The sequence below is a fragment of the Haliotis rufescens genome, unplaced genomic scaffold, assembly GCF_023055435.1.
Source record: "Haliotis rufescens isolate VD_foot unplaced genomic scaffold, xgHalRufe1.0.p SCAF_10, whole genome shotgun sequence".
NCBI classification, from domain to species: domain Eukaryota; kingdom Metazoa; phylum Mollusca; class Gastropoda; order Lepetellida; family Haliotidae; genus Haliotis; species Haliotis rufescens.
This window is the reverse complement of record NW_025963780.1, coordinates 45,666,404-45,680,085: the sequence shown is the minus strand read 5'-3', so window position 1 is coordinate 45,680,085 and position 13,682 is coordinate 45,666,404. Positions and strand designations below refer to the sequence as shown.

The window sequence follows — 13,682 nt, the reverse complement described above, 5'->3', positions numbered from 1 at the left end:
GTACACCCCACTAGTGACACGTGTAACTCATAGTACACCCCACTAGTGACACCGTCAACTCATAGTACACCCCACTAGTGACACATGTAACTCACACTACACCCACTAGTGACACCTGTAACTCACACTACACCCACTAGTGACACCTGTAACTCACAGTACACCCAACTAGTGACAAATACAACTCATAAAAAAACCCACTAGTGACTCATAAAACGAAACCATTATTTGTACACAAATTTTATTCAAGCAAACACAAGCACAGTTAGTATTGCACAAGCAGCGATAACCTTAAGACGACACGGCAACTAGAAGCAGCAACTTGCGTTATTCTTACCAGCAATGATATAGACTCTCCAGTAATCAGGTGGTGCCAAGTGGAATGGCATAAAAAACAAAGCATCACACATACAGCAGTGATACAATGAAAGTCCAAATAAGTTATCAGTTTTTTAACCTGCAACATTTGTACTGCACATGCTTGAGGACAAGCACTGTAGGTGACGAACAATGACATGACTTGAAAACAAAATATGTTTCATTTACTTACAGATGATAACGTTTGCCTGCATATTCAGCAGCACACATTCAACACATAAATGAACTTTATAACAGAAGACATAATATATCGGTTAACTCAAAGCGAAATTATGAAAGTAAATGTACATTGGCGGGGAAGCGAAAAGAATAATGAATAAGAAGGGTTGCGGGTAAAATAACTGAGTTGATGTCATCTGAATAGACATAGACATGTATAGGTGTGTATTATGCGCATTTATGTGCATGTGAATGGAATATCCTAATATTAATATCATGCCTTAATAAAGCGCCCGACTTCCAACTCAGATAGCTACTCAGCGGCGCCACACAATATTACTTCCCCAGTCACTGGATCAACGTGCACTCGAATGTCATTCCCAGCTGCAGCTCCCTGGGGAGTATACAACCCAAACTGCCTATGAGGCGCTCGAAGGTTAACATCCACATTACCATCTTGTCCTACCGGGTACCCCTTTATTGCTGGGTGAACAGAGGCCTACTGCGAACAAAGTCACTTGCCTTAGGCGACACCACACGTGTCACACGTGCTTCAATGTAGGTCACCATGGTCACCCATCCCCCCTTCTCCCCGCCACCGACGTGGAACTTCTCCCTATTGTGACCGTTGCGTCGTGCACAGGACCACATCCCATCACAGATACACAAACGACGTCGAAAGATTGATGTAGAATCGATGTGATGATCTAGAATCGATAGATTGATCTAAAATCGAAGGGATATGCTCAAAAAGCAATGAGGCAACACGTTGACATTGCTTTTGTTGTTACGGACGAATCAATATACATTTACCAATTTACAACCCGTGAAGATTCGGGTTAGTATAGGTCTTCAGCAACCCATGCCTGCCGTAACAGGCGACTATGCTGTCGTGAGAGGCGACTGACGGGGTCGGGAGGTCCTGACTCGATTATTTACAGACCGCTGTCCTAAGCTGGAATATTGCTGAGTGCGGCGTTGAACAACAAACAAAAATAGACAAAAACATTAACAAGCCTCACATAATTTAAAAAACGCTCAGTATTACATATTATGTAACTGCTCACTTATCAGGCATTCCAATGTTTCAGGGAGAAGGCATCAGGGATCAAAGGGGGGATATTAGGGACCAAGGAGAGGGCATCAGGGATCATAGGGGGGATATTAGGGATCAAGGAGAGGGCATCAGGGATCGAAGGGAGGATATTAGGGATCAAGGAGAGGGCATCAGGGATCAAAGGGGGGTATTAGGGATCAAGGAGAGGGCATAAGGGATCAAAGGGAGGATATTAGGGATCAAGGAGAGGGCATAAGGGATCAAAGGGGGGATATTGGGGATCAAGGAGATCAAAGGGAGCATATTAGGGATCAAGTAGGTCAAAGGGAGAATATATTAGGGATAAAGGAGATCAAAGGGAGCATATTAGGGATAAAGGAGAGGGCATCAAGGATCATAGGGAGGATATTAGGGATCAAGGAGAGGGCATCAAGGATCAAAGGGAGGATATTAGGGATCAAAGTGATACCATCAAGGATCGAGAGGACATCAGAGATAAACTAACAATGAACATGAAGCATGTTCTGTGTGTAGGTCCCTGCCCTAACGCTTGTAGTTGGAGTACAAGGAGTAGCTATTGTCGTTGTCGCCACCTTTCATGAGTTTGTTGTAGGATTTCTCGAGTTCCTTGAACCTCGGTCTCTGCCTCGGATCCTGCTCCCAGCACTGCTGCATCATACCGTAGTTCCTGCAAGAAGAGCGCTCTCATCTCAGAGAGGAGGACATCAGGACTGACCAGGGTATATTGGTCTGAACGTGCACGGGTGTTGCTTTACGTTGGTAACAGAAAGGGACCTTACGTAAGTTTTACACATGATTTACACAGTTGGTTTAATACTGCTTTCAACACGATTTCAGTTATATCACGGCGAGTCAGCTTAATGTGTGATGTCAGCCCAACGTGATGCAGGTCTCACGAGCACGGGTGCAGACAAACGAAGAAATATAATCAGGTTCTATCTTAGATTTCAGGCATGTCTATAATGTATAAACGAAGCGGTGTGATCACCTAACTACCGTATCCGTTCTAATAAGAGAAATATAAATGGCCCTCACAGTATTATTCAACAGAAACATTCCCAGGAATCACCAGTATCCTCATTATTTATATTCAGACCAATCAACAATTTCATGTGAAAACATTTTTTAAACCTTACTCACTGTTTTTATACCTCACTTGTATTTCGTAGTCACGTGTGTCAGCATGGCATGTAATATTTCGTTATAACATGTGTGTCACCATGTGTGTCATCAGGATATACACGTAATTTGTTATTACTCACGTGTCGTCAGCGAACTCTGGTCGTTTCATTCTGTGACCGGCCTTGACCTTTAGCGGCAACTCGCTCGTCTTCAAACCAGGATAAGGGTTGTCACCTGAATAATTATTATTGACGTATAAAAAACATGAACATGTTACTACAACAGTACTTGAAAAAAAGCTTATCGTTAATATACATAACACAAACATCACGATCTTTAAAAGAATCGACACCATACCTTTTTGCAATGCAATACAATATGTTTATATATTGGGCTGACGCTACTCGAGGATGTGACTGTCTTACCCAGGGAGAAGATCTCCCACAGCACCACACCAAAGGACCACACGTCACTCTTCTCTGAAGCGTCTTTGGTGGACTTGAAACACTCAGGGGCCATCCATCGGAGTGGGATGCGCTCCTGGAACACAGATCCTACCTTAGAACGTCCTAGCTTAGGAACAATCCTATATTATTACTTAGATGCTCCTTCACAACCTCCCCCTCCCCACTCCCTTAAGCCACGCAAACTCCTCCTACCTCCTATTTTTAGTCAGACCACCCACACTGCTGCCACCTTTCGAGCTCCTTCCCACGTAGATCACCACACTCCTCCCATCCTTCCTTCCTACCCAGACCACCCACACTCCTCCAGCCTTCCGTCCTACCCAGACCACCCGCACTCCTCCATCTCTCCTTCCTACCCAGACCACCCACACTCCTCCATCCCTCCTTCCTACCCAGACCACCCACACTCCTCCATCTCTCCTTCCTACCAAGACCACCCACACTCCTCCATCCTTCCTTCCTACCCAGACCACACACACTCCTCCATCCTTCCTTCCTACCCAGACCACCCACACTCCTCCATCCCTCCTTCCTACCCAGACCACCCACACTCCTCCCATCCCTCCTTCCTACCCAGACCACCCACACTCCTCCATCCCTCCTTCCTACCCAGACCACACACACTCCTCCCATCCCTCCTTCCTACCCAGACCACCCGCACTCCTCCATCCTTCCTTCCTACCAAGACCACCCACACTAATCCATCTCTCCTTCCTACCCAGACCACCCACACTCCTCCATCCCTCCTTCCTACCCAGACCACCCACACTCCTCCATCTCTCCTTCCTACCAAGACCACCCACACTCCTCCATCCTTCCTTCCTACCCAGACCACCCACACTCCTCCATCCTTCCTTCCTACCCAGACCACCCGCACTCATCCATCCTTCCTTCCTACCCAGACCACCCGCACTCCTCCATCCTTCCTTCCTACCCAGACCGCCCACACTCCTCCATCCCTCCTTCCCACGTAGATCATCACACTCCTCCACGTCTCCTTCCTATCCAGACCACCCGCACTCCTCCATCCTTCCTTCCTACCCAGACCACCCGCACTCCTCCATCCTTCCTTCCTACCCAGACCACCCAAACTCCTCCATCCTTCCTTCCTACCCAGACCACCCACACTCCTCCATCCCTCCTTCCCACGTAGATCATCACACTCCTCCCATCCTTCCTTCCTACCTAGACCACCCACACTCCTCCATCCCTCCTTCCTACCCAGACCACCCAAACTCCTCCATCCCTCCTTCCTACCCAGACCACCCACACTCCTCCATCCCTCCTTCCCACGTAGATCATCACACTCCTCCCATCCTTCCTTCCTACCCAGACCACCCGCACTCCTCCATCCCTCCTTCCTACCCAGACCACCCAAACTCCTCCACGTCTCCTTCCTATCCAGACCACCCACACTCCTCCATCCTTCCTTCCTACCTTGACCACCCACACTCCTCCACCTCTCCTTCCTACCCAGACCACCCGCACTCCTCCACCTCTCCTTCCTACCCAGACCACCCGCACTCCTCCATCCCTCCTTCCTACCCAGACCACCCGCACTCCTCCATCCCTCCTTCCTACCCAGACCACCCACACTCCTCCATCCCTCCTTCCTACCCAGACCACCCACACTCCTCCATCCCTCCTTCCTACCCAGACCACCCACACTCCTCCCATCCTTCCTTCCTACCCAGATCACCCACACTCCTCCATCCCTCCTTCCCACGTAGATCATCACACTCCTCCCATCCCTCCTTCCTACCCAGACCACCCACACTCCTCCATCCTTCCTTCCTACCCAGACCACCCACACTCCTCCATCCCTCCTTCCCACGTAGATCATCACACTCCTCCATCCCTCCTTCCCACGTAGATCATCACACTCCTCCCATCCCTCCTTCCTACCCAGACCACCCACACTCCTCCATCCTTCCTTCCTACCCAGACCACCCACACTCCTCCATCCCTCCTTCCCACGTCGATCATCACACTCCTCCATCCCTCCTTCCTACCCAGACCACCCACACTCCTCCATCCTTCCTTCCTACCCAGACCACCCACACTCCTCCATCCTTCCTTCCTACCAAGACCACCCACACTCCTCCATCCTTCCTTCCTACCCAGATCACCCACACTCCTCCATCCTTCCTTCCTACCCAGACCACCCACACTCCTCCATCCTTCCTTCCTACCCAGACCACCCACACTCCTCCATCCCTCCTTCCCACGTAGATCATCACACTCCTCCATCCCTCCTTCCCACGTAGATCATCACACTCCTCCCATCCCTCCTTCCTACCCAGACCACCCACACTCCTCCATCCTTCCTTCCTACCCAGACCACCCACACTCCTCCATCCCTCCTTCCCACGTCGATCATCACACTCCTCCATCCCTCCTTCCTACCCAGACCACCCACACTCCTCCATCCTTCCTTCCTACCCAGACCACCCACACTCCTCCATCCTTCCTTCCTACCAAGACCACCCACACTCCTCCATCCTTCCTTCCTACCCAGACCACCCACACTCCTCCATCCTTCCTTCCTACCCAGACCACCCACACTCCTCCATCCTTCCTTCCTACCCAGACCACCCACACTCCTCCATCCTTCCTTCCTACCCAGACCACCCACACTCCTCCATCCTTCCTTCCTACCAAGACCACCCACACTCCTCCATCCTTCCTTCCTACCCAGATCACCCACACTCCTCCATCCTTCATTCCTACCCAGACCACCCACACTCCTCCATCTCTCCTTCCTACCTTGACCACCCACACTCCTCCACCTCTCCTTCCTACCCAGACCACCCACACTCCTCCATCTCTCCTTCCTACCCAGACCACCCACACTCCTCCATCCCTCCTTAATACCCAGACCACCCACACTCCTCCCATCCTTCCTTCCTACCCAGATCACCCACACTCCTCCATCCCTCCTTCCCACGTAGATCATCACACTCCTCCCATCCCTCCTTCCTACCCAGACCACCCACACTCCTCCATCCTTCCTTCCTACCCAGACCACCCACACTCCTCCATCCCTCCTTCCCACGTAGATCATCACACTCCTCCATCCCTCCTTCCCACGTAGATCATCACACTCCTCCCATCCCTCCTTCCTACCCAGACCACCCACACTCCTCCATCCTTCCTTCCTACCCAGACCACCCACACTCCTCCATCCCTCCTTCCCACGTAGATCATCACACTCCTCCATCCCTCCTTCCTACCCAGACCACCCACACTCCTCCATCCTTCCTTCCTACCCAGACCACCCACACTCCTCCATCCTTCCTTCCTACCAAGACCACCCACACTCCTCCATCCTTCCTTCCTACCCAGACCACCCACACTCCTCCATCCTTCCTTCCTACCCAGACCACCCACACTCCTCCATCCTTCCTTCCTACCCAGACCACCCACACTCCTCCATCCTTCCTTCCTACCAAGACCACCCACACTCCTCCATCCTTCCTTCCTACCCAGATCACCCACACTCCTCCATCCTTCATTCCTACCCAGACCACCCACACTCCTCCATCTCTCCTTCCTACCTTGACCACCCACACTCCTCCACCTCTCCTTCCTACCCAGACCACCCACACTCCTCCACCTCTCCTTCCTACCCAGACCACCCACACTCCTCCATCCTTCCTTCCTACCAAGACCACCCACACTCCTCCATCCTTCCTTCCTACCCAGACCACCCACACTCCTCCATCCTTCCTTCCTACCAAGACCACCCACACTCCTCCATCCTTCCTTCCTACCCAGACCACCCACACTCCTCCATCCTTCCTTCCTACCAAGACCACCCACACTCCTCCATCCTTCCTTCCTACCGAGATCACCCACACTCCTCCACACCTCCTTCCTTCTTACACCTAATAAACTCCTCCCACCTCTTATCCATACGTAGAAACTACACGTACACATTCGTACACCCCCCCCCCCCCCCCCCCCCCCCATCTGCCGAGCTTAGTCCTTCGCATTTTCTTTCCGAGACCATGTATCTTTCCATGCACCTTCAGTCCGAAGTGCCACCGACATCACAACAAACAAACACCACTCCCCGAATCTAGACCCCCCGCCCCCCTTCTTACTTACACCTAATAAACTCCTCCCACCTCTCCTTCCTACTTACACCTAATAAACTCCTCGAACCCCTCCTTCCTACTTACACCTAATAAACTCCTCCCACCTCTCCTTCCTACTTACACCTAATGAACTCCTCCACCCCCCCCCCCCCTTCCTACTTACACCTAATAAACTCCTCCAACCCCTCCTTCCTACTTACACCTAATAAACTCCTCCAACCCCTCCTTCCTACTTACACCTAATAAACTCCTCCCACCTCTCCTTCCTACTTACACCTAATAAACTCCTCCACCCCCCCTTCCTACTTACACCTAATAAACTCCTCCCACCTCTCCTTCCTACTTACACCTAATGAACTCCGCCACCCCCCCCCCCCCCCCCTTCCTACTTACACCTAATAAACTCCTCCAACCCCTCCTTCCTACTTACACCTAATAAACTCCTCCAACCCCTCCTTCCTACTTACACCTAATAAACTCCTCCCACCTCTCCTTCCTACTTACACCTAATGAACTCCTCCACCCCACCCCACCCTTCCTACTTACACCTAATAAACTCCTCCAACCCCTCCTTCCTACTTACACCTAATAAACTCCTCCAACCCCTCCTTCCTACTTACACCTAATAAACTCCTCCAACCCCTCCTTCCTACTTACACCTAATAAACTCCTCCCACCTCTCCTTCCTACTTACACCTAATAAACTCCTCCACCCCCCCCCCCCCTTCCTACTTACACCTAATAAACTCCTCCAACCCCTCCTTCCTACTTACACCTAATAAACTCCTCCAACCCCTCCTTCCTACTTACACCTAATAAACTCCTCCCACCTCTCCTTCCTACTTACACCTAATAAACTCCTCCACCCCCCCCCCCCCCTTCCTACTTACACCTAATAAACTCCTCCAACCCCTCCTTCCTACTTACACCTAATAAACTCCTCCAACCCCTCCTTCCTACTTACACCTAATAAACTCCTCCCACCTCTCCTTCCTACTTACACCTAATAAACTCCTCCCTCCCCCCTTTCTACTTACACCTAATAAACTCCTCCAACCCCTCCTTCCTACTTACACCTAATAAACTCCTCCAACCCCTCCTTCCTACTTACACCTAATAAACTCCTCCCACCTCTCCTTCCTACTTACACCTAATAAACTCCTCCACCCCCCCCCTTCCTACTAACACCTAATAAACTCCTCCAACCCCTCCTTCCTACTTACACCTAATAAACTCCTCCAACCCCTCCTTCCTACTTACACCTAATAAACTCCTCCCACCTCTCCTTCCTACTTACACCTAATAAACTCCTCCACCCCCCCTTCCTACTTACACCTAATAAACTCCTCCCACCTCTCCTTCCTACTTACACCTAATGAACTCCGCCACCCCCCCCCCCCCCCCCTTCCTACTTACACCTAATAAACTCCTCCAACCCCTCCTTCCTACTTACACCTAATAAACTCCTCCAACCCCTCCTTCCTACTTACACCTAATAAACTCCTCCCACCTCTCCTTCCTACTTACACCTAATGAACTCCTCCACCCCACCCCACCCTTCCTACTTACACCTAATAAACTCCTCCAACCCCTCCTTCCTACTTACACCTAATAAACTCCTCCAACCCCTCCTTCCTACTTACACCTAATAAACTCCTCCAACCCCTCCTTCCTACTTACACCTAATAAACTCCTCCCACCTCTCCTTCCTACTTACACCTAATAAACTCCTCCACCCCCCCCCCCCCTTCCTACTTACACCTAATAAACTCCTCCAACCCCTCCTTCCTACTTACACCTAATAAACTCCTCCAACCCCTCCTTCCTACTTACACCTAATAAACTCCTCCCACCTCTCCTTCCTACTTACACCTAATAAACTCCTCCACCCCCCCCCCCCCTTCCTACTTACACCTAATAAACTCCTCCAACCCCTCCTTCCTACTTACACCTAATAAACTCCTCCAACCCCTCCTTCCTACTTACACCTAATAAACTCCTCCCACCTCTCCTTCCTACTTACACCTAATAAACTCCTCCCTCCCCCCTTTCTACTTACACCTAATAAACTCCTCCAACCCCTCCTTCCTACTTACACCTAATAAACTCCTCCAACCCCTCCTTCCTACTTACACCTAATAAACTCCTCCCACCTCTCCTTCCTACTTACACCTAATAAACTCCTCCACCCCCCCCCTTCCTACTAACACCTAATAAACTCCTCCAACCCCTCCTTCCTACTTACACCTAATAAACTCCTCCAACCCCTCCTTCCTACTTACACCTAATAAACTCCTCCCACCTCTCCTTCCTACTTACACCTAATAAACTCCTCCATCCCCTCCTTCCTACTTACACCTAATAAACTCCTCCCACCTCTACGAAGTGCCACCGACATCACAACAAACACCACTACCCGAATCTAGACACACACCCCCCCCCCCCCCCCCCCCCCCCGCCCCTTTCTTCAACCCACCCTCCTGCTGGTGTCCGCCGCCTCGTCCTCTGCCCCGTCCGTCATGATGGTGGGGCCAAACCCGGAGATTCTCACGTCCAGCAGAAAGGTGAGCAGGATGTTCCTCGCCGCCAACCGCCGGTGTACGATCTGAGAGTAGAACATGTACAACGTGCATCAATATATCGATATGTATCGGTGGTGGTGGTAGTGGTGGTAGTAGTGGTAGTAGTAGTAGTAGTAGTAGTAGTAGTAGTAGGAGTAGTAGTAGTAGTAGTTGTAGTCGTAGGATTACTGAGCATAAATAGCGACGTGCATGTATGTAGTCGTAGGATTACTGAGCATAAATAGCGACGTGCATATATGTATGCGTGCGCGCGTGTGTGGATATATGGCTGCTTGTACCAGTCCGGACTAATACCGATTTATAATGCAAGCCTACTGAGCCTACTCCGTGCCCACCAGTCCTTGTTTTAGGCCCTTAATGTCGAGTGCCAGGCAGGGTAACAACTAGTACCATGTTTTTACGTCTTTTGGCATGACGAGGCCGGGATCGAACCCAGGGCTCTCCGGGCTGACACTCTATCCAGTGGACCACGTAGGCCTACTTTTTCCAGGGGCATGTCCGCGTTTTTATCTGGACAAGTTATTGAACTTTGATCAGCTCTGTATGATACCCACAGGTTTAAAATGAAAAGATTGTTGTATGACCATGATATCTGTCGTACCCCAACTTGAGCCAAGTACGCCATTCCTTGAACGACTCCATGCGCCAACTGAAACATCCGCTCCAGAACGTCATCACTCACTGACCCCTTCTGCTGGACCAGCCAGGTCCGCATGGGTCCCATCTCACAGTACTCCAGCACCATCACCGGACCCCCTGAAGTATAGACCCACATCTCACTTTAGTATTTGAGTGACCCATGAGCGGCTCACACAGCCCCTCGTGGTTTATTCTCCCTGCAGTGTTTTATTGTGCGATCAGCAACACACACTCGTCGTTTATTTCTTATATAAGGTGTCAACATTATGTACAGCCTTTTAAAGGAAGTTCATAAAATGTACAAGCTTTAAAACTATTTACCCGTTTAAATAATGATGACTCCCTGAATACTTTCCGACCTCGGCAATGTCGGGCAAGTCCATTAACGAGCAGGGGGGTTAAGTGTGGTATTTCCCGAATATTCTTAAAATTTTAACGTGGATTATGTGTTCTTTTTCTCCCAGTACCAGTTGTCATCTCTCTTCCTCTTTTGGGTGAGGTCGTTCGGCCATTGCGTTTATCTAGGTTACCCAGGTACATCTATGGGGAACAACACACTTGACACTCCCCTCTCAAAAATAACGTCGCCCAATTAATTATCAATGTCGTCAAGTTGCGGGTATTGGTTCGAATCTTCCGAAATGATAGGAAAATGTTTTATCGTGAAATAAACCACGCTTCGCTCTTCATTGTTCTTTGCAATTTACTGTGTAGCTATCTGATATAACACCATCATCTCTCTCCCTGAAATATAGACCACCTTCCACTGTATTCTAGGACAAACACTAGACTACCTGAAATATAGACCCCCTCTCACTGTATTCTAGGACCATCACTAGACTCCCTGAAATATAGACCCCCTCTCACTGTATTCTTGGATCATCACTAGACTCCCTGAAATATAGACCCCCTCTCACTGTATTCTGGGACCATCACCTCTCTCCCTGAAATATAGACCCCCTCTCACTGTATTCTGGGACAATCACCTCTCTCCCTGAAATATAGACCCTCTCTCACTGTTCTGGGACCATCACCTCTCTCCCTGAAATATAGACCCCCTCTCATTGTATTCTGGGACCATCACTAGGCTCCCTGAAATATAGACCCCCTCTCACTGTATTCTGGGACCATCACTAGGCTCCCTGAAATATAGACCCCCTCTCACTGTATTCTTGGATCATCACTAGACTCCCTGAAATATAGACCCCCTCTCACTGTATTCTGGGACCATCACTAGGCTCCCTGAAATATAGACCCTCTCTCACTGTATTCTGGGACCATCACCTCTCTCCCTGAAATATAGACCCTCTCTCACTGTATTCTGGGACCATCACTAGACTCCCTGAAATATAGACCTCCTCTCACTGTATTATGGGACCATCACTAGGCTCCCTGAAATATAGTCCCCCTCTCACTGTATTCTGTGACCATCACTAGGCTCCCTGAAATATAGACCTCCTCTCACTGTATTCTGGGACCATCACTAGACTACCTGAAATATAGACCTCCTCTCACTGTATTATGGGACCATCACTAGGCTCCCTGAAATATAGTCCCCCTCTCACTGTATTCTGGGACCATCACTAGGCTCCCTGAAATATAGACCCCCTCTCACTGTATTCTGGGACCATCACTAGACTCCCTGAAATATAGACCTCCTCTCACTGTATTATGGGACCATCACTAGGCTCCCTGAAATATAGACCCCCTCTCACTGTATTCTTGGACTGTCACTTAACCCACTATAATACAGGCCTCATTCCTTTCCCGTGTCCGAACTGTCGCATACAAACTATGGATGACTTACAAACTTCGTTGTCTACGACAGCGCCAACCATTCTCAGGATGTTGCGGTGCTCGCCCACCTCATTCAGGTAATAGAGGATCTTGCCTTTCATCAGCTGGATGTCTTCGTCATCATAGTTCTCTGAGGAGATATGCAAAGTTCAACGTGAGTTCCGTAAACCAGTGAGTCATTCAGTCAGCCAGTGAGTCAATCAGTCAGCCAGTGATTCATTCCGTCAGTGAGTCAGTCAATCAGTCAGTCAGTGATTCATTCAGTCAGTCAGTGATTTATTCAGTCAGCCAGTGATTCATTCAGTCAGCCAGCGTTTCATTCAGTCAGCCAATGATTTATTCAGTCAGTCAGTGATTTATTCAGTCAGTCAGTGATTCATTCGGTCGGTGTGTGAGTCAATCAGTCAGCCAGTCAGTCAATCAGTCAGTGAGTGAGTCAGTCAGTCAGTGATTCATTCAGTCAGTCAGTGATTCAATCAGTCAGTCAGTGATTCATTCAGTCAGCCAGTGATTCACTCAGTCAGTCAGTGATTCATTCGATCAGTCAGTGATTCACTCAGTCAGTGAATACTTCAGTCAGTTAGTGGGTCAATCAGTCAGTGAGTGATTCAATCTGTGAGTGAGTCAATCAGTCAGCCAGTGATTCATTCAGTCATCCAGTGATTCATTCAGCCAGTGCATCATGCAGTCAATGAGTGAGTCAATCTGTCAGCCAGTGAATCATTAAGCCAGTGTATCAGTCAGTGAGTGTGTGGGTCAATCAGTCAGGCAGTGATTCATTCAGTCAGGCAGTGATTCATTCAGCCAGTGAATCATTCAGTGAGTGAGAGAGTCACTCAGTCAGCAAGTGAGTTATTCATCCAGTCAGTGATTCATACAGTCAGCCAGTGACTCATTCAGTATGTGAGTGAGTCAATCAGTCAGCTAGTGATTCATTGAGTCAGTCAGTGCGTCATACAGTCAGCCAATGATTCATTCAGTCATTGAGTGAGTCAATCAATCAGACAGTGAGTCATTCAGTCAGCCAGTGAATCATTCAGCCAGTGAGTAAATCAGTCAGTCAGTGATTCATTCAGTCAGCCAGTGAATCATTCAGCCAGTGAATCATTCAGCCAGTGAATCATTCGGTCAGTGGGTGAGTGAATCATTCAGCCAGTGAATCATTCAGTGAGTGAATCAATCAATCAGCCATTGATTCATTCAGTCACTGAGTGATTCATTCAGTCACTGAGTGAGTCATACAGTCAGCCAGTGAATCATTCCGTCACTGAGTGAGTCAATAAGTCAGCCAGTGAATCATTCAGCCAGTGATTCCTTCAGTCAGTGAGTGAGTCAATCAGTCAGTCAGTGATTCATTCAG

General features: G+C 49.2%; 1 protein-coding gene across 1 annotated transcript in view; it reads right to left on the bottom strand.

The window, feature by feature from the left end:
- Positions 1 to 224: 224 nt before the first annotated feature.
- The window catches only part of LOC124128448, a 102,494-nt gene continuing 89,036 nt past the window's right edge, over positions 225 to 13,682 (bottom strand). The window contains exons 18-23 of the mRNA XM_048391362.1: positions 12,333 to 12,452; positions 10,488 to 10,642; positions 9,781 to 9,909; positions 3,163 to 3,277; positions 2,878 to 2,971; positions 225 to 2,282 (exon numbers count right to left, since the gene is read on the bottom strand). Coding sequence (XP_048247319.1) covers positions 2,138 to 2,282; positions 2,878 to 2,971; positions 3,163 to 3,277; positions 9,781 to 9,909; positions 10,488 to 10,642; positions 12,333 to 12,452 — 758 coding nt within the window. The 3' untranslated portion in view covers positions 225 to 2,137. The remainder of the gene's footprint in view (positions 2,283 to 2,877; positions 2,972 to 3,162; positions 3,278 to 9,780; positions 9,910 to 10,487; positions 10,643 to 12,332; positions 12,453 to 13,682) is intronic.